The 27,186-nt window shown below is 36.2% G+C and overlaps 1 protein-coding gene across 6 annotated transcripts in view; it reads right to left on the bottom strand.

The window, feature by feature from the left end:
• Positions 1-562: 562 nt before the first annotated feature.
• The window catches only part of PIK3CA (phosphatidylinositol-4,5-bisphosphate 3-kinase catalytic subunit alpha), a 46,327-nt gene continuing 19,703 nt past the window's right edge, over positions 563-27,186 (bottom strand). For 5 of the 6 annotated variants that reach the window (XM_075506924.1, XM_075506921.1, XM_075506923.1 and 2 more), the window contains 19 exons: positions 26,234-26,443; positions 25,304-25,554; positions 23,417-23,662; positions 22,467-22,552; positions 20,445-20,550; positions 19,098-19,250; positions 18,855-18,989; positions 14,934-15,058; positions 14,563-14,644; positions 13,923-14,087; positions 13,243-13,346; positions 11,873-12,044; positions 11,411-11,517; positions 10,871-10,992; positions 10,248-10,326; positions 7,632-7,802; positions 7,017-7,134; positions 6,696-6,847; positions 563-5,508 (listed from right to left, as the gene is read on the bottom strand). In XM_075506924.1, coding sequence (XP_075363039.1) covers positions 5,238-5,508; positions 6,696-6,847; positions 7,017-7,134; positions 7,632-7,802; positions 10,248-10,326; positions 10,871-10,992; positions 11,411-11,517; positions 11,873-12,044; positions 13,243-13,346; positions 13,923-14,087; positions 14,563-14,644; positions 14,934-15,058; positions 18,855-18,989; positions 19,098-19,250; positions 20,445-20,550; positions 22,467-22,552; positions 23,417-23,662; positions 25,304-25,554; positions 26,234-26,443 — 2,855 coding nt within the window. In that variant the 3' untranslated portion in view covers positions 563-5,237. The remainder of the gene's footprint in view (positions 5,509-6,695; positions 6,848-7,016; positions 7,135-7,631; positions 7,803-10,247; positions 10,327-10,870; positions 10,993-11,410; positions 11,518-11,872; positions 12,045-13,242; positions 13,347-13,922; positions 14,088-14,562; positions 14,645-14,933; positions 15,059-18,854; positions 18,990-19,097; positions 19,251-20,444; positions 20,551-22,466; positions 22,553-23,416; positions 23,663-25,303; positions 25,555-26,233; positions 26,444-27,186) is intronic. The other variant, XR_012776421.1, reaches the window with a different exon arrangement.

Below are 27,186 nucleotides of genomic sequence, written 5' to 3'. Positions count from 1 at the left end.
TACTATGGAACTGGCACCAGAATTTCAGAAAGAGTCAAGATAGAATAGTGTATTTTTGGCCTTCTTTATGCCGAAGGAATATTGCATTACATACAGAAGTGACAGTAAGGACACTTAAACTTAGGACACATTTATCCAAACCAATAAGAATGCTAGCTTCAAAGTACAAGCAGAGCATTGCTTCAACTGATCTTCTCTTTCAAATATTTTATGTTCTTCTTATGCTATGGGCATGTCCATTTTTGGGGGAGAGGGGTGTTGGAGAGGGAAGGGAAGAGATTGGGACAGAGGGATCCACCTCTGGCTTTGAGTCAGGAGTGCTAACACAGCAAGACCTCATACTTTTAAAAGCCTACCCCATAAAGCTCAGAAGTCAAGAATACTGCACTGCAAATTAAGAACAACTATTTTTCCTGACTGTGGGTTCAACAAGTCATTATACTACGAAACAGCAGGAAGAGGAAACATTTAAGTCAGCAAGCAATAAATCTCCTGGAAGTCTCAAGAATGAAAGTAACTATAGACACAATTACAGTAGTTACAAATTGGAGAGCTGAAAAGGCTAGTTACTAAAGACTATTTCAAAGTAAAATTGTCAAGTGTTTAATTGGGCTGCTAGTAAACATTTCTCTCATTAGGAGAACACCTTTCATGCTGAATCATATGAATAAGTAATCTGGGACTTTAATATACATATAGCCTAATTCTGATTTCATATGCTGTTGTGAATCCAGAGTGATTCTGATGAAGTCAGTGTTCTATCAGCATAAAGTGAAATAAGAATTTCTCAAAGACCAAAGCATCTATAGATTTGGTTAGTATATGCAGATAGAGAACTTCTATATCCAGTTTCCAGTTGGCTTCCCTTCATTAACACAGATATAAAAAATAAAACACCCCCTCACCCCCTCCAAAAAAAAAGACCAAACACACCAACTGCAGGAGTGGTGACCTACACATCATTTTGGACAGACAGAGCCTTATCTAAACTGAGACAACTTTCAGCACAAAAAAAAGATACAAATTCATTATTTGTATGAAACATGTATTGCAAAATTAAGTTGGGATTCAACAATCTGCAACAACATCCACAGCTATATAGTATTTAAAAAAAACAAAAAAAAACCCCAAAAAACAAAAAACCCCAAGTGTGGTTCTTCTTGCATTCAAGTAAAACTAAAACAAGAGAAAGAAACATGGAAGTTTAAAAAAAAAAAAAATCTTAGAAGCAGCAAGTTACAATTCTTTCTGTAATACCACACCATTTTCATTAACTTGAAGCATTTTAAAGATATCAAAAACATCAACAAAATAGTAATTTCAAGTGGCTTTTTTGATAATTGTTTTTTTGAATGGGTCCAGCCCAGGTCTGCAACCTGTACAGACATGCAAAACAGGAAGAACTCACAATTATTATTAAGAACAGATGTTGGAACATGCCAGTTATAAAATGAAAAAGCAAAGAAAATACCTTCAAATTGTCAACAAACATGGGCTACTGACCACTAAAGGGCATTTAATATTTTACATAAAAAGGAAAGTTGGAAAAAAAACCCCAAAAACAACCCTCCAAACCACCAACAGCAGGGTCATCACATACAAAGGTCTCTACAAGCTTGGTAATTTCTATATTGCCCTTAATATGCAGGCTTATATCTTCTCCACAAGATCCCAAACCACTAACAATTCTGGTTTTATTTAAATGCTTTTTTTTATTTTAAAAATTATACTGAAAGTCTGTTTCACCTATGAAAAAACTACTAATGCACCCCTTCAGAACAGAAAAGTGTGCATATATAAGTCAGTACAGGTACTTTTTCTGCTACCTTTAGGAAAGCAAAGAATATATTTTTAAGAAAGACTAATCATCAGCAGCCTGTTCTGTCATTAAATCAAACGTGGTTTCACAGTTGAAAGAGTTAGTGTTTTTAGATTTGTATGTCACTAAATCACCATTTCCTAATACTTTGTAACAAAACATATGGCCCAATCCTGGGCTCCTTGCTCTGGTAGTCCTACTATAAAGTTTTGCAGGAGCAAGGTGTTCAGATTCAATTCAAGCTCAAAATAAGCTACTTAGTGTTTTGTGCAGCTGACTCTCAGAATAATGGGAACATTTTCAAATCTCCATGAAGTGGGAATAGTTAAAAAATAAAAATCCAAATTCCAAGCAATCACTGTAAAAATCTAGAGCTCATTTACAGGCGCTTTCACAGTCTGAAAGCAGATCTTATTTCTGATACCGAGAACAGATGACATCCTCTCATTTACACCAACGTAAGTAAACAGTACCTCCACTATCTTCAGTGAGGTTACATCAGCACAAAACTGGCATAACAGGATAAGGTAATTAGAGTTGAACACTTTGAAGCTTAAAAAAGGATTTTTTCTTCCTGAAACACTGGCAGAACGTTTTTCAAATGCCCATCCTGGTTATGGTAAGAACAACCGCTTAAAGCCCATAAGCTTCTCCTATTTGTTTTTATTTAAAAGCTATAATTACCCCAAATCACATTGTGTCTGTATCACTATGAAGTTTCCTTTCTTTTACTATTTGATGTTCATAACTTCTACAGCTTGTGCACGGCATTTAGTTGCAGTAACTTTTGGAAACGGAGCCTGATTCCTCATACGTTTCTGTTTGTGCAAAAAGGGTGCAGAACACTGTATGCTTGAACTGAAAGACATTTATACTCATATTTACAGAAGTAAATGGCTAGGAAGGGGCAAAGTACAAAAGAAGTTGGGCTCATAACATCCAGTAAATTTGAGTTGATCTTTTCATCCAGGCTGGAAAAGGCTGACCATCTCTTAGATAAATGAGGTAAAGCATTGTTTCAATACCAGATAAACAAGGATAACATAGCACCTAATGTGGCATTTGTGCAAGTTTTACTCAGTTAAATTACGAGTTACAGCCAACAGGGTTTCAGATTTTGTGAACCAAATTTGAACTGAAACTGAGCCATGTTTTAAAAGAGCTAAACCATTAGAATGTGTTGACTGCCAAGTAATACATACAAGGGTAATTTTGCTCTAGAAAGTATGACCAAGGTTAGCAGGAGTTAAAATATTCGTATGAACAAAAAGGAATATGTAACAGTCAATAAAAAGAGTAATGGGAAGTCTATTGGACTACTCCAAAATATTTAGTAGAACTAAGGAAATAAAACTTCACATTCCCCATACTACTCTTGGAACTTCTGTAGTTTTCACAAAAACAGGTTTCCCCCCACGACATCAAGTATCCATGTGTGCAGCAATCAACTGCAGGATCTTGACTATGAAAGTGTCTTGAAAGACCAAAGTCTTGGCTTTACAATCCCCAAAGTCTTTCATAATGGAATTGATTGCACATTTTTAATATATTACAATTTGCTAAATGAAGCCAACCACTCATTACCTCATCAGTACAGCCTGCACAAAGTACAGTTTATTTATATACTTATATTCTAATCTAACACCAGCTGTCAGCATATTTTATATTACATGTGGTATTGCACTTTCTGAGTGGCACCTTGGTGCGTGTTTGCAAGTGAACAAGCTGAACCCCTGAAAGCCCTAGACCTTTGGAATTCACTTCAAGTGCTGCCAATCTAGCAAGTTTAAAATGTTAGGGTGAACATCACCCTCAGAATCGTGGGCTTCACTAATTAAAAAACCTGTTTAATAATTAGAAAAACAGTCCTACCTGAAGTTGTGCATAAGGGCAATCTGAAATCCTTGGTACTCTGAACAGTTTCAAAAAGTGGTGCCAATTTAATTGATTGCACACATCGTAATTGTGTTAGAGGACAACAACTAGATTTACAAATATATATTACACGCACACACACACACAAAACAGACAAAGCTATAAAACGTTTGGTAACTCCACATGCTTTGAGCTAGCCAGCGTATCTGCTGTATGTTGAACTGCTTATTACTGATCATATTGAAAAATCTAAATTTCTATTTCTGATGTATCTGTTACTGGATTAAACAACCACTTCCAAAGGAGGAAGGAAGAGGAGAAATGGTGGACCCAAAGATTGAGGGTTTAAACGTACGTTCCTTGAATAGCCAGCATATCACTTCAGTAATGTGAAGAGTGATGCCCAAAAATTTTTGGAGAGACTTAGGCCAAGTTCACCTCTGGCATTAGTGGGTGTGTCTCCCACTACTTCAATGGTACTTGTGTCCTCTTTCACCAGGGTTGAATTTGGTCCTAGGAGTATATCTGGTCACCTTCAGTGACATTAGTGGAAACGGGAGTCTTGGACAGATAGAACTGGGCTGCAAAATTAAAAGAGTGAATATTGGACAAATCATGTAAATAAAGAATATATATTAATAATAGTTCCTATTATATAAATAGCCTTTATAAAAAAATAATCTTTCAATAATTTTAATAACTCACCTTTCTTTAGGTTCTGGAAAACATGTATGAAAAAAAATCTATTCAGTTCAAGTTAGATTAAAGCAAACCTAAGATGAACACTACAGCTCTCTGTGGCACTAAACCCAATTCTGACCATTCAATTTCCAGGTTAGTCAGTTTTTGGGGATGATAAGGAGTTTCTTTGTGAAGGTATGAATTGCACCCCTAGAAATACTGAGCAGAAGAAACACCATACTGAATGGGCCTATTTCCTACTGCTTTCAGAAACTGTGCAGATGACAGACCCAGAAATCAGAGGGTCATCTAAACCCCGTAAATGTTAATGCCTCTGAGCACATTTAAAAGGCACTGTCCTCTCACTATTGTTTTTAGATCTTTGAGCTTAAAACTCCTTCCCTTCAAACTATGCTGCATTTAAATATTCGCTATCACTTGAATTCTCTTTCCACTCTTCTCAATCCAGCATAGTCTCTACCTGCTGTACCAGATCTAAGGTAATATGTGATGGACTATGTTCATGCTAGCACTATTTTCTTTTTCCTTCTAATTTATCCTATTCAAATGAAAAAAGGAAACATTCTTCCAAGTTTACCTTTTTGGGCTTAAGGCATAACATGAAGTCACACATCATACTAAAGCTTAATTTTTGAAGTGTACAATTTTAGTGCTATCTGAAACCCTGTTTTACATTATTTTTTGACAGTTGTCTGAACAGTTCATCTCTTTTCTTGCCATAAATTCTAATGTTGTTTGTGGTTTGTGCAATTTCTATGCAACCAGTCTTTGCTGCTAACAGGTATTAACAGTGCAGTACCCACAAAGCGGGCTATCAGTTCTTGTTTTCTTTGCTTTCATTTCAGTTCAAAGCATGTTGCTTTATTGTGTGGAAGATCCAGTCCATTTTTGTTGTCCAGCCACCATGGTGAGCATCATTCATTTGCTTCATGAAGTACTCAAGAGCTTCCTGCTCAGTTTTGTCCAATGCAAGGGTCTTTCGAATGTATGCAATATCGTCAAAGGACTGCAGTTCTGGCATTCCTGAGCCAAGCATCATGGAGAAAAGATTTATGAAGAGATTGGCATGCTGCCGAATTGCTAGGTAAGCCTTATAACACATCTCCTGAAACCTGGAAGAAACAGGGGAAAAAAGCTCAATGTATTTCCCTATTAGATGTATATTACTTCTTTACCTCCAAAACAGTTTGGAGGTAACTGGACACTAAAAAAGTAGACAGTCTTAGTCTAATAAGAACACCATAATGTTGCTGAGAAAATATCCTCATCTTCCTACTCTGGTTATCTTCATTTCTGTAAGAATTAGTAGTGGTCAGACTAACACAATAGCCAAACTGAAGACAGGCTTTCTAGCCTTAAACCGCATTTGCAATTCATGCAAGTGTTCCACACAAATTTATGGGAGTTCACAGACATTTTTGACATTGTTCACAGACAATTGCTACTGACATTTCAGATTTCATTTCAGCTTTCCTAGTTATCATCAGAGATGCACTTCTCTCCTGTAGTTTTACGAGGGCAGTAGCTGTTGCTCCTTAGAGACTCTGGAGAATGCATTGAAGACAGGGGCATTTGCTATATCACAACATTGGGTGAGAAATGCCCCTTTATGCTCAAATCACTAATTTAAGTCAGGTTAAGGAAAAAAAAAATGCAAAAAAGCTTCACTGCAGCATTCAGACAGACACTATAACTTAATCTGTCTTTCCTGCTCCCAACATAATGAAATTAAGATTAAAATTGAAACCTCTCAAAGACTGGATCTCTGGAAAGACAGATACTAGGAACGCCTACCACAACAGAATTTATTATTACTTTAAAGTTCTCCTTTCTTAGCAGGTTCTGCAGAGTGTCATGAACTACACAGGCCAGCTGAAGAGCTGATATCACAGCAGCTATAGGAGAGAGAAGTATTGCTGAATGGCCAGCAAGGATCTGATGTGCATTATACCTGACATTTAAGGATTCTCAGTTTTTGTAGTTATGCAGTCCTAAGAGGATTTTAAGTGTTAAACCAACAAAAATTTCAGACATTTAAAAATTTATCTTTATTCACATGTGCTGACCCTGCAAAGCTAAAGTGAGGCTTCATGAACCGAAGACCATGTAAGCGCTAAGATCACCTACTGATTTACAAGTGGATGGCTGATCTTCAACTAAAGAATTAGAACATACCCACTGCAAGCCAATTAAAATACACCTTTTCAGTTAAAATGGCTAATTATTAAAGGTGACCAGTAGTAAAGTGCATTTTAGGTACAAAATACTCTGGAAGTTAAATGCTTAAAAAAAGGCTCACCTTTCAAACTCCCTTGTTTTGGTACATTCTTGGGCTCCTTTACTAATCACTATTAAAAAGTCTTGTGTTAAGACAAATGGCACACGCTCTCTTTTATAACCAAATTTTTTCTTCTTGTGATCGAGGAAGTGCCCAAAGTCAATGTGAAACAGCTTGGAAAGACAGAAAGGTATTTTAAGATTAGTAATTCCTTGTTTAAATGTCGTCATACTAAAATCGGTCGTTTACTTATAGTTCAGATGGATTTTTTTTTTTTAAAAACAAACTCATATCAAAGTGAGAGATGACATTAGACTATGTTTTTAGAAAAACATATCTTACTTGTCCATCATCTTTTACCATGATGTTACTATTGTGGCGATCACCAATGCCCAGTATAAAGGTAGCAACACAGTAGCCAGCACAAGAACGTGTAAACAAGTCAATAGCTGCATCATACCTATTGAAAACAAAGGAGACATTTTCCTACAGATATTCTAACAATACAAAAGTGCAGATTTTTTCTTTTTTTTTTCTCCTCCTCCCCATTAAAGAAGAATCATATGTCTACTCTCTTCTCTCAATGAAGCAGAGTTCCTGAACTTTATCACTTTATCAAAGTAAGGAAGAAATTCAGCATACTCTGAAAACAGAAGTACTTATAGTTAGATCACTGAACAGTGAACCAGCTATTAAAGTGACTGTCCCTCTTTTGAAGGCCAGTAGTTTTAGAACTCTTCATAGTTCTACCTCCAACTTAGGCTTTACTGCTGAGAAGTCATACAACCACCCAAACTCATTAAAATAGCTACAAGCAGGAATACTAGGCAAACGGGGGGGGGGGGGGGCAAACCAAAACAGATGGACATAATTTCCCACTTGATGAACTTTAGCTATCTTGCAGTTTCCATCAAAAAGAGCACATGAACAAGAAAAACAAGCAACAGGAAATCTCACATTTCTCCTTTGTTCTTGTCCTTGAGCCACTGATGCAGCGTATGGCTGTTGAACTGCAATGCTCCTTTTAAGCCTCCTTTACACTGAATCTGCATGATCGTATGAGAGCTCCTCACTACCTCGATGAGTCCCACACAGTCACCAATAGACAAACAACCATAAGGCAACATCCTGAAAGACAAAGGGTTTTTTACAGACTTAAGACAAGACAGCAAGCAACAGGCATGTCTGATAACCCTTATTAGGTAAGCATAATCTGTTACTTACTTTAGGACATGAAAATCTGTTTTAATGTTTTATAGGTGTATTATCATTAGTCTTGTGGAAAAAATGTACCAGATATTAGTACAGTAACATGCCAGCCACTGTATCCACCAATGTCGTTCTTCAGTTTTGTATCGGGACAAAAGGTTAAGGCAAAATTTTATTAACATGTTCTTGGAAGCCTTGGAAAATACACTGGAAAAACTCTTTAAAAAGTCATTCAGCATGATTTAACAAGATCTATTCAACTATATTCAAAGTGAAGTACTAGAGACATTCAGAAAGCATTCAGAAAACAAATGTTAGGATTTCATGGGTTACTGTAAGCAAGTAGCAGGTAACACTTTGTATGTAAAACCAGCATGGGACCTTCAAAATGAGTTTCCAAATAGTACCTGAACATATTACAAAACTGTAACTGGAATCTACAGTCAGAAACATTACAATTTATCCAGATGTTAATGGACTAACTGTAAACAGATGTTTATTCATGGACTCTTTAAAGAATATCATAAATCACTTTTTTGTAATCTGTAAGTGAAACTCCAAGGATAATCTCAGTAGCCCACTTTTCTCTTTACAAGTAGAAGAAATTAATTCCTCTGCCTCCTTCTTCTTTCACAGGTCTCTTTCCTCACCTTCCCCCAAAGTCTGTATTTCTTCTGTTATGTTCAAGACATTTTATCTGAGAAAACCAAGTCAAAACCGGTCTTTGAATAAAAGACTGAAAGAAACATGGCCATTACCATGTTTAACATCCTCTGTTAAAAGATTTGGGAGAGAGGGTCATGTACCTAAAAGCAGCCCTTTTCTCTCCTGAAGTTTCCTTTTTGGAGTGACAGTGTCATACCTATAGACGAAAACAGCATTCTAGGAACACTGGAGTAGCAAAAGTTTGTTTGTGATGCCATGGCAAAAAACCCAGAAAAAACAATCTATCATGGCTTTGTATTAGACCTAAGAATCTATGGAACACCAGTGCAATGTGTAGTGAGTGGCAGAGCTGACTGGTGGTATTGCTGTGGAGGTGGGCTTCTCTCTAGATTAACAGCACTTTATCTGCAGGTACTATTTTTATAGTACCTATAGTACCTATTTTTATAGTACCTATATAGTACTATATTTATATCTATCTATACTTGCATTTTTAGATAAAAGTCTGATTTGGAGGTCAAAGAAAAACAGTGAGACCCATTATTTTCTTAAGGATGTGGCATAAACTTTGGACTGTTAGACTTTCTGTACCATGGAGACATACAGTTTAGTGGCCTTAGTGGCATGAGTCGCCATTTCTACATCCTCAAAAGATTTTTTTTGTGTCTGCTAGTGTAATCTGTAGCTTGCTTAAGATTCAGAGCTCATCAGCTGCCTCATCTTGCATGCTCATTTCAGTCTTTCAGTATAGCAGATAGACAGCTGGGAGTCTTTTTTTTTTTTTTTTTTAAATCAGGCTGTCACTTACACCATACGTATTGAACTTCTCTTCTAAAGCTCCATGCTGCCTCTTTAAGAAGAATGGTGGCAAAGGATGCATTTTTGCAGATTTCCATAGCTGGCTACTCTTCAAGACATGAGCACTGTGAACTATAACTCTGCAAACCATTCTTGGACAAAGCCATAATTCTGTCATATGTTACAATACTAGAGATAAAATAGCTGTCCAGACACATGAGAGAGCATGTAGACGAACAAGTCCTTTCATCTAGATGAGGAAATGAGAACTGGGGATGCAAAGAACATACTTGGTTTGACAGTGCAGAGGCAGCTCTGTTATGCCACCACTTAAAAATCTACCACGCAGGAAACGCATGTTTGGAAGCGTAACCTGTCTAGCATCAGTTTTCCAGAAGCAGAATAGTTTATACTGAATGGCATTCCGCAGAAGCTACTGTACCCACAGACTATTTAGAGGTGGAGAAGCTGCATGCATATCAGACTGGATAATACCTACTTGGTGTACTGAAATGAAAATACCAACTGCAAAGAGTCATCGCTCAACAGGGCTGCAAGTTTGGCAACTTGTTCAAAGCAAGTCCTACAGATACCATCAGTAGACCACAGTGTGGCTAGCGTGTGTCAGCTCTAGTAGCCCCTCCTGGTACGTAGATCATTCATAAGCACTTGATTTAGACTTAAGTATTTTTCAAATTCAATCTTATCTTTACAGAATCCAGTAGTTTAGCTAACTGAAGGTTATTAAAAAATATATTAAAATCGCTCTAATGTGTATAAACATGTCTATTTATAGCATTTCATTTATTACCCTTGGGAGAACAGAAGCAATCTCTGGTAACAAACCAATGCAAAACCCATTAAGAACAGTATTGCTTGAGAATGACCTCTACTGCTTACCGAAGATCAAGACCCTGATTTTGCCAGATGTTTTCCATAATTCTAATTATCTGAAGTGTCAACATGTCCTGACGCAAGTCTGGAATAGTCAAATACACAGAGATTGCAAATTTCATAACACCAGAACACTTTGTTACATCTTATTTTACTTTTCCCCCAAAAAGTATGTTTAAAGGAAATGAGGCTTGCATAGTTTAGTGTAGGTTTTGTTCTCTCAATAGAGAAAAGCACATTTTAAATAGTTGAGAATTAATACAAATTTGTGGTGGCGATTTCAAAGCTGTTAAAAGTATACATTAAAAACATAACAATGGAATTACAGATTATGTATCTGTAATATCTTGAAGACATTTTCAAGTAAAAAAACCAAAGTATTAAATAGTATCATGTTCCACCTCAACATACTGAGCATCTTAGAACATACAAAATTGGTACATGACTCAGACAAATACTTATTTGTGCATGCTTAATTTATATGGAAAAGAAAATTACTTTGCTCAGATGATTTTTTTTTTTTTAAGTTTTTTCAATATATGTATTTTATATTCTTTGAAAAAATACTAAACAGTAGGTTGGAAAAACAACAGATATGTAGCTTTTGGATTACACTTATTTTTCCTTACCGTCTCCATTTTTAAAGATTATCTCATTGTTCTGGAATAACAATTCAGACATAATATCTGGGTTTTCCCAGTTCAACCACAGGGGCCTTTTTGCAGATGACATTATCCTGCACTCCTCAAGCCTATAAGAGAGAAGATGTCTATGAAACAGGCACAATTTGATTCTCATACTATGTTTCTGTAATACTACTAAGTTCTCCCTGTTTTCTTCAAACGCTTTGAACTAGTATCAAATTTAAGACACACGGGTAACCGAAAATCAACCATTTTTACTTTCAGCTTCGAACTTAAATTGTTCCTGTCACCTTAAAGGAACAGCTAACTGTCATGTTGTTCCCTAATTTGTTAAACCATTAGACTGAAACTACTTTACTCTTTATGAATTACTCTGCTACAAATTTTATTCAGTTAACTTTGAAGATTAACTAGTTAACTAAACTAACATTTAGTATGTTAGCATTAAACCTTAACATTGTTAATATTAACATTACTAAGCATTTACTTAAATATCTAGACAAATTTCAAAATTGAAGACAATACCGAAGATTTCCCAGTTGATGCGCAGGATTAAGAGGAGAGATAAAACCTTGTAAAGCATCCATAAAATCTGGCCGTCTCATTTGTTCAACAAGAAACTTCATCTGTACCTGATAAATAATCACATTCACATTTTGAGAACACTAATTACACATAAATGAAGGTAAGTAGCAGATTTTAAAGCACAGTTTTGCAGAGTTCCAACAGAAGCAACTCCGCTTAGCCACATATTACACAAACTGAAACCCTTAACTTTAGTTCTATTGCCTTAAGAGGTAGATAATGGCAATGCACTCAAAATATTACAGCTTCTGTAATACACTATCTACTGAATAACAGATAGGATAACACACTATCTACTGAAGTTAGCATTAATACTTTTCTAGTTAATTAAATAAAACACAGTTCTAAGTAATTCCTGTGACTCAACAGCAACACTTTTGGTATGTGGACAGCTTATAATACCTTCTGGGTCTCATCTTTTTTTTCCTGCTTGAGAATATCTGTGAGGTTAATCAACTTCTCCATAGCCTCCACCTGCCTGCTCAGATGCTTTAGGTACATTCCACACGCTCGACAATAGGACTCCAGAAGTAAACCAAACCTCTGACTTACAGTTTTATTGTGCATTTCAGACCTACACAGAGAGGAAGAACAGTTATAGCTTAAAGACAAGACCACTTAGAGGTGCCAAAAATGAAGCTATACCTGTAACATCTTCCTGAGGGGCTGCTTAGAGATCCTTCTTTTCAGGTAAGTAACTTGTATTGACCTCCCACAACTCATCTCCTTTTGACAGGACAGATCAGACTTCAGCACCCTTTACAACTAATTCAGCACAGAGTTTATAGGCTTTTTCCCCATTCCTTCTTGATACATCCTGTCCTTCTCTACCCCTTGCCTTTATTCAAAATCCATGCTTCCCAGAAACTCTGTAGTAAACCTCAAGCTTTCAATTCAAGATCCAGATTTCTTTGCTGAGAGCAAAGCTAACCTGTTCCATTTTCGCCTTGTCTCATTTAGCCAATCCCAGGCTGTGGCCCCTCTAGTCTCCTTATTCTTTCCTACTCTGTCTTCGCACAGTCCTAAAATACATCCCCTCAAACAAGTTAATCAGGCAACTTATTCCGTTATCCTTGATGATTACCAAGGGAAGTAGAAAACTGAAAGCACAACAAAGATTCCTTGCTTCTATTTCTGTGTCTGATCACACTATATTAGAACAGCATTTTTAGGTGAGACCTAGCTACAATCCAGTATGCTGTAGGCTGATTTATGGTCAGCCTTCTCAACACCAGGAATTACAAAAGCCCATGTTATACTTAGTAAGGAAGAACACTGAGATATTTTGGCTATCAAGCTCCATAAAGTCTTTAATAAGCATGTATGAACAGTTATTTTTCAAAGCCTTATCTGATCAAATTGGGTGGATTTCTTTAGGCCTCAACTATTTCTAAAATTTTCTGGAAAAGACTGGTGGGGAATCTGGCATACAAAATAAAGTTCAAACAGCAGAAATCTGTCAAAGTTGTAAACAGCTAACAATATGGGAGGCTTCCAGCAATCTTAGTTAGACCATCCTGCTTTTAGATTAATCATCATTAGATAAAACAAAGTACAAGACTAAGTATTATTATTAACTAGCTTTTGAAACTGCAAGGGATGACTTCTATTACCAAACTATGCATTCAAACTCTTAACAATATAAAATAAAATTTATTTTAAGTGGTAATATTTTCCTTAAAAAGGACATTTAGTATGCCAAGCTTTTAGAACAACTAATTGTTTACAGCTAATAGGAATCCCACCACCCCTTAACATGATATTAAGCTTACTTTAAATGCCAAAAGAAGAAGTGTCCTATCCTTTGATTGGTCAGTGCTTTCTTGAGTAAAAATCTCACAAGCTGATTATCTAAATACTGTTCATATTTCAGAACCTAGTTAAGGAGAAAGAGAAAAAAAAAAGTATCAGCTGCAGTTATTCTTTCTATGAATAATATACAGATTAAAGGCAGTTAAATAAAGAACAATCTATGTTTTACATTAAATTTTGTACAATGACTGATCTTGGTATTAATACTTGCATGCGTTAGGATTTGAACAGTATCTGCTAACAGTGCATTGGCTGCCTCTATTTCAAGAGCTTACCATCTGATGCTTCCTTTGCTGTTACCAAACATTTTAGCCTCAACTTACTCAAAATTTTGAGAAGATGCTTCTGCTCATGCTTTACCATATATAAAGGACAGCTGAAATAGGACAGCTGAAATAACTGCTTGTTCCAGTTGGTAGAACAGTTCCGCATCTCTGCAAAATTTTGGCATTTAATATCAACAAGCAAAACCACAGCACTACAGAAAATGAACTACATTTCATCTCCTCCTACTAAATCTGCAATGCAAACAGATACTTTTGATGACCCTTTTTTCACATCTTAACTTTTGTTGTATTTTAAGCCTCTGTGACTATCGAATGTACAGAAGACATCAAGCATACCAAAATATGTTATATACCTGTACTAGCTGGATTAAGTACTGAGACAGTTTGTCGTCTGTCAAGTACTTCTCTAGACACCGAACTGCAAAAGCTCGCACCATTGGATCTGGATAATTACAGTCCAAAAGCTCCATTGCTTGCTCTGGCTTGATTGGAGGCCAATCTTTTACCAAACAGTACATCTGTGGACAAGAAGTCCAAGCATGTTACACATTTGCATTGATTAGGAAGAAGTTGTAATACACAGCCATTAGAAAGTATCATCAGACACAAACTGCTTCTGAGTAGAAGCTGTTTACATGCCAGTCCTTTCTCAATAAACAATTTTGTATTAGTTGCCAGCTGACTTTATTATTTTATCCACTATTAAAAGAATGAAAACAAAACCTCACCTTTAACTGTAATTGACAAATCAGCAACATAACAAGGATTCAAGTAATGCCACCAAGAGGAAATCTTAAGACTCAGACTGAGCTAAAGAACAGGAACTATGGACAAGACTGATCAATCAGTTATAGTGGCAACTTGAATCATCTAAGTTTTCATTCAATGTATCATGCACACATAACATGTTTTTAACTTGGTTTAACTTTTCTTTAAAATAGCATATTTTAAAGCTTCTTCAAAACTTAAAACTTCTTCAGTGCTGTATGTTACCTGGGCCACTTCATCTCTAGAATTCCATTTAACAGACAAAAGTAATTTGGGCAGAATTTCTGGAGTATTCACGCAATAGTGCCTGCAAAAGAGAAAAAGTCACATGTACAAAATGTAGTTTTTGCTTCGATAAGCATCTACTATGTCCCCTCAGTCTCGCACCTTTTTCTTCCTTTGTCAGCAGAATCCCACTGATACCATAACGTGGTGTCAGGATCCATGCACAAAGGTAAGACTGCAGTAATGGGAAAAATGTAAACTAATTTTGGGAGCAAAACCCAAGACAATCATGACAAATCTGGAGTGAATGGGGTGAAGTTTGACTGTAACAGCAAGAGTTGTTCTTTGGTTTGTTTTTTATTTTTAAATACCTGTGGCTCCAGAGGAAGTCCTTCTCTTGCTCAGTGATTTCAGACAAAGGATCTCTTGTACATATGGCTCGCAGTTGCTCCTTGTCACTTTCTCTTAATTCGTTATCTCTAGCTATTCTGTTACTCTGCAGAGAGAAAGTGGTCCAGTAACCATCCGCACATTTCATTCTGTTGTCATACAACATACATGAAATAAAGTATTTTAACAGCATAGAAACACTTATAGCCTATGCAATACTATTTGTTGTTTCCTTTTGTTAGAACTGAGGACTTAAAATTTAAAAAGAGAGAGATGAAAGACTAGGCCTTTGATTTCTAGAACTGCTTTTAGTCACTACTGTGACAAGCGGTATGTTTCAACTAAGCCAGCTGTGTGGAGAAATAGCAGCAGTTGACATCCGATGAACAACATAATGCAGCACAAAATGAAACTGGTCATTTCTGTCTCCAGTTTTGAGATTGTTGAGAGCTGCTGAAAGGAGTGAAAAAGAATCAGAACTGAAAAAGCAGAACGTGGGGCATGAAGCTAGGCAAATAAAAGGTAGAGCACTGCAGGAAAGCCTGAGTAACAGGAAGACTGGAAAACATTAACAAGAATTAGTATAAGATATTCCCCAAAGAGCACAGAAAACAGAACTGGTACATGCTGAAATTAATTTTATCTAAGACTTAGACTATCAGACTTAGACTATCAGAACCAGCTTAGACCAATGGCAGCGGAATTAGAACTACTACTACTTGATTTTTCTCCTATACTTTCCATTTCTTAGTTCATTTAATGTGTTTTTCACAAAGCAACATATGAAATGATGCAGTTTCTGAGGTTTCAACTACAGAATCAATTGCACTGCAAAAAAGAGAAATCTTAAGCAGCTTATATTATTGCCTTTAGTATAAAATACAACTGTAATAAACAAGTTTGACACTTAAGATGAAGCTATCCCAAAAATTCTACAAGAGTTCAACAGTGGTTTTATACTGAACTCACATTTTCACACCTGTATGATACCTACTACTACAAAAGAGTGAGATCAACTCTTTTCCAAGTTCTGTGGTTCTACAGTTTAAACAATCTGTATTTGTCCTCTTGTTCTGCTCTCTCCCCAGGCAATTTCTACTGAGCCCATTAAACAAGATAATAAGCAAGAACAAACTGAGCTTTGTCTGCCAGTTTTGTTGACGGAAATTTTCAACTGGTTGAACTAGTACTTTGAAGCAGAAATACCTACATGTCTTTTACAGAAAGTCTTTCCAATACATCCAGATTTAAAAGAAAAAAAAGAAAAGGACAATCTGAAATTTCCAGGTAGGACTATCAAGGCACCCTTTAAAAGGTGAAATATGTTATTTCTAAGAATATGCACAAATATAGAAACAGTTGTCAGGTTATACCAGATGCTACCTACTTGAGACTGAAAGTTCTCTATTCTACATTTTATCTTTAATTAGATAAATTATGTGTTCTCATGATGGGTTCACTATTATTATATGGGACAAGAATATTCTGGCCTTCAAGCTTGCATCCACCAATATTAAGGTATGAATCAACCATCTCACAGGATTTTTAGTACCTTGCCCTTGTTAGTAGTGTGATAGTGAGATCTTAGTACACCAACATGGTTTTTTTTTATTACCTTTCTGAAGTACATGGACTGGACTTAGAAGTGGGGGAAAATTATTCAGGACTATTCTCTGTGTGTCACAGGAAAATTTCTAGAACGCATTCTTAAATATTATGGTGACGGATACAGTGCAAGTAGCAAAGCCAGAGTCATTCTGTAAGGAAGCTGATGGATAAATGACTTTATAATCACCCTACTCCTGACATAACATCAAATAGTCGATATTGAACAAGTGATTAATTGTACATATTCATCTTGATTCCCAAAGAGTCATCCTAAATAGTAAGTGAAAGTCAAAAAAGTATAAAATGTACCTGCATAGTGGGTCAGAAAGATCATAGTTTAGGTCAAGCCCAGAAGGAAAATGCATTTATCCTGTTGCGGCCAACATCAAAAACTTGAAATTCTATGAATTGTGGGACAGTAAATTAGATTTAATATTTGAAAATTCTTTCATATTTGAGATATTAATGGACCTATAAATGATCTCTTATAAGTATTTATTAATTGATTTTAAATGCAGTGTAATGCATTTCAAGGTTAAACAAAAAAAAGTTATGCTCTTTGCATCATAACAAAAACATTTATGGAAAAATCATATCTCAGTGACTGCTTTGCCGATTTTGACCATTTCAGACAAGCATTTTCTACCTCTTTCAGATATAGCCAATGCTACACAGTAATCTAGTATCCGATTTTTGAATGAGTAACAACACATTGCCTTTTAACTCCCTAAATATAGATAGTATTACAAACAGCTATAAATATGCACAGTACCTGAATATAGAAAGTTTGGCTTCAGTCCTGAAGATACCACACATTAAAAGATAAAGGGGACAAATACAATACTAAGAGATAAGCAGTGATATTCAAACTTACCAAGCATTTAATGAAATGATTTAAGAAAGGATAAGCAATAAAAGGATTTTGGCAGACAACGAGGAGGGTTGAAAGAAAAGCAGCATGAATAATGAGAAAGAGAGACCAAAGCAGTGATATACAGTTTGTTTCCCTGTCAACTTAGTCATTGATGCAAATATGCTTTCTCCATATTTAAGCACTGTGACCTTTTTCTACAGTATTGTAAGGATTATCACAAAAAAGAAAAGGTAGTAATTTGAGACTATTCTACCTCAGAATGGTTTTTTTTTTTTTTAATTGTAAAGTGTAAGTTCATCATTACTTTGTCACTGAAGTGAGAGCTTATTCTCCTCACCATTTTCTATTTTTGCCTACAGATGGAACAAAACAATGAGCTGAGCATATATAAGCCCAGGTAATAGGCTATGTTATAGCAAAGGAATGTTATTTACCAAGAAGCCAGCTGTCCTTAAACACTTAAGAGCCCTGCAGCACTGCTCAGTCACAGTATATACCATAAGCAGATATGCCACTTTATGATGGACTTCCTGTAGAGTATCCAGAGAAATCAAACACCCACAACACTTTGTTCAAAATATGAGATGGGACTATTATAAATATCACCAGAATTCCTAGACTGGAAGCTTATTGCACCTACGCACTTTTTGGCACAGCGAAACTTTCCACCCAGAGACTCTCCTTCACACAGACCACAAAGCTCTCTTGGGGAAACTCTCAAGCCTTTGAAACAGCCTCCAGAAGAAAATGTAAAACATACCAACTAACTTCACAGCCTTGTCTTTAAATACATAGCATTTTTAGCTCTACTGCTTTTCTTTTTTTCCCCTTTTAATCATCAAAAATGTGCTTTTAAGAACGCACCAAACAGCCAATTGTCAACGCACAGATTTTCTTCATGGAAGAGAGGAGATAGAGGACTGCACTCACGTGTACGCCAATCAGTTCCCTTAGAATTCCCTGTACTTATGGTCATAATTAGCCCATTAAACAGCCAGTAAAGAGTTACAAGCACCTCTAAGTTACAAAAGAAAGCCTACCTGTAGACATGAAATTGTAACAAAATAAAACAGTATCACTGAAGGAGAATTACAACTTTTCAAAAGTTAAACTAAGTACTTTAGACATCTGAATTAGCAATATAAAAGTGTCCAAAAGGCCCTAACAGTTTGCACAGTAAGACAGTTTCTCTTTAAAGTGTTTTGGTTGGTCTGTGAAGCATTAGGTCAGTTTACTGGTAATATAAAGAAATGAGAATATATTACTCACTTTGCTAAACACAAAACAAAAAGTTGATTTCTTAATTTTACAATAAATCAGGATACATGAAAAAAAGTTTTCGTTATCACTAATATACAGAGTAAAATAAATAATACTGACGTATTTTAGTAGCTAATCTTGGAAGGGGAGTTTGCCTTACCAGCCCTGCATAGCTGTAGTTAAACCCCAGTTCACGGGATATAGTCCAATTGGCATGTTCTTCGATCACCATCATATCTGGAAACTTTACAGGATTGCTAAACCAATCAAATTCCAGCTCTAAACATGGAGTTTCCTATATAAAGGGAATTTAAATTACTTTTTCTGTTGAATGATACTAATTATAATACAGCATATTTTGAAAAGGTACTCCTAAAGAAGAAACTAGCATGCAAATACTTACCTTATTTGGATTTGATCCAGTAACACCAATAGGATTCAACAAATCCTCCAGCCCATGAGGTACCGCCCAAAGATTCAAAGCCATTTTCCCAGATACAAGAGTGTCTGTGTAATCAAACATGTTTATATTTCCCCAAGCCAATGGACAGTGCTCCTTGAAGAGATGAAAAGATGATTTTTCAGTGTCATCTATTAATTACTGCAGAGTGAGTTAGGAGAAATAACATTTTCACTCCAGAGCAAGCTGTTACATTCCCAGATTAGCTGAAAGCAGATTGTGGAAGCTGTACCATATTTTTCTATGAATATGACATATGTCATATGTCAAATGTCATATAGGGCAAACTGCCATATGTCATGGCAGTCATTTTGCAGAATAATTTCAAAATGCTTGCAAACACATGCTAACATTTCCCTGCATCAAAATAACACAAGATAATGGAGAGAGGGGGAATTTTTTTGACAAATGGAGACTTTTTACAAAGCCCTGTAGTGACAGGACAAAGGGCAACAGTTTTAAATTGAAAGAGAATAGGTTTAGATTGACCATAAGTTGTGGTTTTGTTGGGGTTTTTTTGTTTGTTTGTTTGTGGTTTGTTTTGTTTTTAAAAATTAGGGTGGTGAGACACTGAAACAGGTTGCCCAGAGAAGCTGTGGATGCCCCATCATTGGAAGTGTTCAAGGTCAGGCTGAGTGGGGCTTTGAGAAACCTGATCTAGTGAAAGACGTCCCTGCCCACGGCAGGGGGGCTGGACTAGATGATCTTTAAAGGTTCCTTCCAACCCAAGGCATTCTATGATTCTATAAGATGCATAAACCTGGTTGTAGACAAAAAACTATATAGTACCTGTGACACACACTCAAACCCAGAATGTAATGATTCCGGTGGCTAGAATTAGATGCCATATGTAGATTCTTAAAAATTACTATTTGGAATCTTGCATCAAATGCTAAAGCAGCACAATTTTTCTCTACTTTAAAAATCAACTCCAAATTCAAGTATAAATATTGCCCTTTTTTAATAAATAGGTAAGTAACTTATGGGTTTAGAAACGAGTTTAAAGGCACTTGCACCTCAAAAGACTAACGCTGATCTTTGTGTCTGGCAATACAGTATAGACACTATTTACAGCATTGAACAGATAAGCTTTTTTCCATGTTAATTTTTGACCACAAAAAAGTGGTAGTCTGAATTAGATACAAGATAAGAAAACCCCCTATTTTAATCGGATTCAAATCAAACATTGGACTAAGACTCATTGCCAGGACAGCATTTACCAAATATCATCCCAAACTTGACTTAAGTAGCTTTTGGTCATTAGCGTATTAAAGCCATGAAGTATTTTACCTCTTTAGCACCCTTCCGGCCTTTAACAGAACAGATAGAAAGGCAGAGCCGAGCAGCACGTGGAAGATCAGGAATGTACATGTCATACAATAGCCATTCATTCCACCTGTAAGATTTAAAAAGCAGAATAAAACTAGGTTAAAGGAGAGCATGGAGACAACTGCATTCAGTCAACAGTTATGCTAAAAAGCATTTGTTATATTCCTATCTAAACTGTATATGTGCATAGAGTACACCTTCTTACTGAAGAAGGGTTCTCCTGCATGCATTTGACCACTCTACTCCTTTTGGGAATGGAAACTTCCCCGATTAGCCTTCTAGTACCAACACTGTTTAAAAAGTCATGCTAGGTTCAATTCCTGCAAACTTAGTAATAGGTTCATTCACTTTCACTCTTGCAAACCTGACTGCAACTGTCAGCGTAGGTATGACCTAAAGATAATTAATTTGTATATGTGCTACACTAATATAAGGCTTAGCTTGTGAAATATTTTTCACTTCAGGGAAAAAAAAGCAAGTGGGGAAAAATGTGGCATAGCTTTCAGAACTGAACTAAATTTGAACTGCTAGAAAATAGATAACTGCAAGATGGGAATATAACACAGAAATATAACACAGAAATCCAAAGCAATATTCCTAACTCAGATATTGTTATATTTACCATAGTAATAAAACCACAGATTGGTTCTACAGGAATACACATTTTGTTTTTATGAACTTCTCTAAGTAGACTTTCTGTCTCAATTGGCAGAACTGTGCTTTTGAAGAGGAACTTCTGAATACAGTTTATTTTCCTAAGCGGATTGCCAAGCTGAATTTTCTCAGTTGGAAGAAGCAGCAGCTTCCAAGGACAGCATTAATGTTTCAATGTGTCTGTAGCTACTAAAAGCAGAGTTTTACTAAGAAATAACTGTCCAAGCCCTTCTCTAAAAATGAAGAAATTGGCAGATAAACTTTAATTCACTTTTCTTATGTGTTCATTTCATATAATACTGATCTGTGTGATTATATCCATGTTTTCAAGCCACACCCTTCACCTTTCCAAGAAGATTTTAACTCTAAAACAGTTAAACTATCAGTTCAAGTATAGCTATCTTTGGGGAAACTCCGAGGAAGAGGCTATTTTTCAATAACTGTGTTTATTATTAGGCCCTCTAATTATAACATCTAATCATATTAATAGAAAATGTACAGACAAAGAGTATGAATACATTTTGAAACTTTCAAAGATAAAGTCAAACAGAAAATACATGTCAAGAATTACTTCAGAACACATACTTTGCATCTTATCCTAGCAGATGTTGAAATTTCACACCTCCTCATTAGTCAGTTACAGGCAGAAATTCAACATCTTTTAGACACTTTTTCTCAATATGTTTATATATGCTCATATAAAGCTTCTTTTTGCACACTCATAGCACTTTTAAGTTCATGTGATTTATTTTTCCAGATAATATTCATGGTAGATCAAATCTCCTGAAAATAATCAGCCCAGAGCTGGCAGTGATTTCCATGTTAGCAAATGATACTTATCTCTCCACACTCAGTGGTTCTGCTTTAGTACACACTATGCAACCTCACCAAAACAATTTTGCAGGTTACATTGCATCACATTGCCTCATGCTGAAAGTGAAATATGAACCTGCAACTGGAACACCTGCTATTGATCCGTAGTCAAAACCAGAGCTCAGTCGCCCAGAGCTATGCTGATTTCACAGCATTAATGAGTAATTATATTGGAGTTTCAGAAGCAACTGCAAATGCACATGTAATACAGATCTGTTCACTAATGAAACTATACTATTATATGCAATGAGACAAAATACTTATGTTTGAATTAAATTAATTCTATTTACAAATATAGGGTTAGGTAAAATTGTTCTTACAAAACTTAAGGCAAGGAATTCCCAGCAAGGAGCTCTACCTGAATAATGGCTAAGTCGAGCCTTTACTCCTTCCGTGCTATCACTTATGATGCCCTGGAAGTCAGATTCTCTATAGTCGTTCAAGTACCTAGCTTACCTGGGATTAGAACAAGGTACCCTTTGAGTATTCACATTGTCACACAAAGGTTCCCCTCCATGGTAGATACCTGTTCTAACATAGATCTGAAAACAACGTTAATATTAGTACTATCTTAGAAATGTTACTGTAAACAATTTTTTTCACTGCTATCAACATATATTATGATTACAACATATTAACCCTTAATTTCTATCAAGTAAAAAACAAAAACAAAACTGAAAACCAAACAGCCCCCCCACCCCCCAATTCATTCATGCTCTGCAAGGTGTGAAGCATCGTATATAAGCATACCCTTCTAGAAAAAACGTTTTGGTCTTTTTCGTCATTAATTGCAAAACTAGTTCTTAAAAATACAGCAATAAACTTGAAATGAACTCTAAAAAAAACCTTCAGTTCTTCCTGTGCCAAGCTATGGTGAAAGAAAAGACCAAACTAATTCTGAGAAAGTTAGATCCAGGCTTGTAGTATGAGTTCAATGGGACTAAACCTTACCTGCCTTTTCTCCTTGATCTTCCCATACCTCCCTTTTTAAAAACAAAGATAGCAGCACACCATCCAGCATCCCCTCATCAAAAGTATTCTCAATTACTGTGATACATTCTTAGACGTAATAATTATTTAGAATATAAATAACAACATGGGTTTATTTCTTCTATCCAATTACATACTCAGCTGAAGTGAACTATGCAAACTGAGTTCTGCTCCTATCAGGCAGAATATTTAGCTAAATACCACAACTCATGCCTTTTTAGTACACAAAAGTTTTCAGATGCTAAAACATAGCTATATTTTTTTAGAATTGAGTGCTTAAATTTAAGTAACAAAGTGGTCTAATTTTCTAACATGCTAAACACCTCTTTTCCAATGTAAAAACAGAACAGAAAACTCAGGAGGGAAACCATGAGTTGCTGAAAACCATATACAATGCCATACAGCATTTGCCTTACCTTGTCTATGTCTCTAATGTTCACATTTACATAGGTTGCACAGAGGATTTTTATTCTGAGAGCACTATTTATAGTCCAGAGGGATTTGGCTGTAGCTTCTCCATTCATGTAGGGCGTAGCTGTAGAGATACGCCTGGAATAAGATGGCATTGTAAAGGTGTCCAATGGCAGCTGGGTATATAGGCTTTCCTTAGCCATCAGCATCAGATTGGGCATGCGACCAAGCATTATACAGCTTCTTATATACTGCAAGAAAACGAAACCAAAATTCAGTATGTTTTCAAAGTGTACACCCTTGGTAATTTATACCTAAAAATATTCAGGAAAATAGAAAAGTAAAAGCATATTTAAAGAGCTTATCATTGTCCCTGCATGTACAACCTTTACAGTGTTTATAACATCCAACAGTTTAAGTATGTTGTTGGGTAGGATCGCACAGTAGTGCTTCATACAGATTTTGAGATATGAGTAACGTCTACAACACTGGAAGGTGGAACTGGAGATAGAGAACAGAGCTGACAAAATGACAAGTCAGGTTTCTTGAAGTGCTCCTTAGCTCCAGTGCAGTGCAGCACAAACAAAGCAGACTGCTTCCAGATTAGACCTGTTCCTGGAAGCAGTTGAGCTGTTTTTGCATAGCAAGCTGCTGTACTAGCCTGCTGTGCAGACCTAGCACAGGTGACACTGATGCTCCTAGTCACAGGCAGAGAGCACAAGACAAACAGCAGTCACACGCATTTTTGGTTCAGTTGTGCTTACTATCTTACGCTCAGCGCTGAGCCTGACAGACTCTAGCTGTAAGCCTGTATGGTGTCCATTCAGGACTGAGTACTGAGAGCATTTAGCCTGGCAACAATACCACAAAATACAATGCGTTAAGACAGGTCCAGCCCTGGAATGTAATTAGCAAGCTCTTTTGCGGCACAGTAAAGGCATAGCAGATACTTCTGAAGAAACCACGCTAGATCAAATAGGTCTAGTGTTTGATCTCAAGATGACTGTGCAAAATTATTCATGTATGCCTGCACTTGTTCCCCAGCTCCCATAGAATAGAGCTGCTTTTCCCATTATTCAGGATCCCCCAGCTCCCTTCTCTCCCCCATTGCTCTGGAGAGTGGATCATCAACCATTTTAGATGAAGGAATGGAAGCTGTTTATTACAACAATACATTCCTCAAAGAGGAAGCAGCAGCAGTCTGTCAGGAAATCTACAGGGTAACATTGTTGTCTGTTCCAGAGAGGGCTGCTCAGATGCTCTTCTGTCAGCAGTTCTGTCTCACACTCACAGCACAAACAAAACCCAGGCAATGAAGGACAGACAGCCACAAGGAAGATTTAACAATGATTTATGTAGTGCTGGAAGTTTATCACTTCTTTAAAAAGATCAAAAAATGTAAAGATGTAAGTAACAGGAAAACAAATAGTTTGTTTAGATTTTTTTCCACCCCTAAAGGAGGAAGGGACAAGATTCATAGTAGCAATGGTTGCCTCATCATTTAACATCTGACTGAATTTCCTTTTGTATTACATCAACCCCATGTCTTGCCATCAGAAATCTAGAATATTTCTGAAAGTACCTACCACTGATTTATCACTAATGTTAGAGGTAAACTACTTCATTCAAAGAAAAAAAAATTACATTAGTGATATAAATTCTAGTTTAAGTTACCTTTTCTCCCCCGCTCTCTTTTGAAGTGCATACAGCAACAAATATGCAGACTATGCTCATGCACTAGCCAATTAGTTTAAAGACGCATAAACTCTTACTTCCTACATTTTGGATTAATTTAGTGAAAAAGCAAGCCAGTCATAAAATTGATCACTTTTCTCCCTCACAAATTTGGACTATTTTAACATATTTTGAAATAAATCCATTATGTTACTCACCTTATACTGGCTCAGTGGATATTTTTCTAGCAAGTATTCATCACAGCCACACACTTTTAAAATATATTTGCCCTGGTACTCCAAGACACAAAGTTTCAGTTGTTCAGATGACAGCAACATACTTCGTGTTTTCTTCCTAATTGCTTCAGCAATAACTTGCTCAGGCACACAGTCATGATTGATTTTTAAGGTGTATTTCTGCTTATCGTTGTTTGGTGAGACTATTACCCATATCACCACTATAATTTGCCCTAGAATAAATGTAAAATAATGTTAGGCCTATCATTTTCAAAACAACAACAACAAAAAAAACACCCAAAAAACCCGAAACAACTCCTACCCTCCCAACACAGAGACCTGCTTGCAGTAATACTGAAAGAAGATGTACACAAGATTCATAGCCCAAACTCACAGAGAGTTTATAACTTCTGCAAGGAATTATGCGTGCTCAATTTATTTTCGACTCTACTGTAAATTCAAACTTTCACCCCTTCAGGCTAAGAATATTTTTATTAACCAAATACTACTGACTATTTAGCCTTCAAGAAAACAGAAGTAACTGTTTCATATTTGAGGACTGCAAGATAACTCAGTGATTCGGCATCATTTAATTCCAGATTTCTGAACATCAAAGAAAAATGCAAAGCCAACAAGCTGTTTCTGCCTGTTAAAAAAGTCACCTCTATTTACCAAGTTATATTTCAAGATTTAGTTATTACAATAGCAAAAAATGTAATTTTAAGTGTTGTTGTCTTCCTTTTGAATCTACACTCTATCAAGAAAGTTATTTGAATAACTTAAGGTGTAAGATATTGCTAGAGTGCACCAAATACAGTACATAAAACAGTGATTTACCTCAGTCACCAGCTGTACTCTTTGATTTCAATCACTGAAAAAAACATTACTTTCTACTGTAAATATTTATCTTACCTTTATCTAGTTTATTGTATATGTGTTTGGGTAGCTCAGGTGAAGACTCTACATTTGGAGGACAGACATATAATGCTCTACTATGTGGTGCATTGGCATCTCGAAGATCCACTGCTTCTTTACAAACATTAAGAATATTTCTTCTGAAGTCTTGTACTTCTGGATCCTTAACCATGTCAAATTCACAGACAGGCATGCCAATAGCAAAACCTACAGTATTGGAGAAGCGTGAGGAAATAATTGTAACTGATAATTAAAGCTAAAGATTCCTTCTATCAGTGACAGAAAAAGCATGCTTTAAGCAAAACAATCTAAAATATTAGTGTTAACCACTGGTTTCTACTTGTATACATAATTGTTTTATTTCATTCAAGAACAAAACTCAGTTCTAAAGTTCAGTGCACTCAACAGTCACAAAAAAGGTTAGAAGACAGGTGTACATTCACTGAAGATCCTGGAAGCCTTAAGTCACCACTCTCACAGCTAACACTCCTCCTGGAGGAAAAGGACCAGTAATAAACTTCCTTTGAAGTCAGCACAGTTTCGTAAGTGGACCAGAGGAGCTGTCACGTCCGATTTTTTCCAAAACCTTGGCAGGACTATTGGTAGCTATTAGGACCATAATCAACTTTGCTTACAACTGAATGACAGCTACTCAATTTTTCTGATGAACTACACTGTTTAAAAATGTGACAAGCACTCCAAGAGATATTGAACTTAGCTCTTTGGCATACAGTCATGTAGTAAGAGTCCATTTCTCTTAGGTCCTCTGTCTCAGATGCAATTCCATTTACTTTAATGAGATTACTTGTATAAATAATTATTTATGCATGAATGTTCAAATGGAAACTTTCAATTGTCCTGTTGCACGGTTAGCTAACCATTAAGCCTTGAACAGGTTAAGCTTTACAAAACAGAAGTAGTTTACCTATGATGCATTCATAACAATTAAA

This window comes from Mycteria americana, chromosome 7 (assembly GCF_035582795.1).
Source record: "Mycteria americana isolate JAX WOST 10 ecotype Jacksonville Zoo and Gardens chromosome 7, USCA_MyAme_1.0, whole genome shotgun sequence".
NCBI classification, from domain to species: Eukaryota; Metazoa; Chordata; class Aves; order Ciconiiformes; family Ciconiidae; genus Mycteria; species Mycteria americana.
Note: the sequence above shows the minus strand (reverse complement) of the source record. Positions and strands in the feature narration are given on the sequence as shown.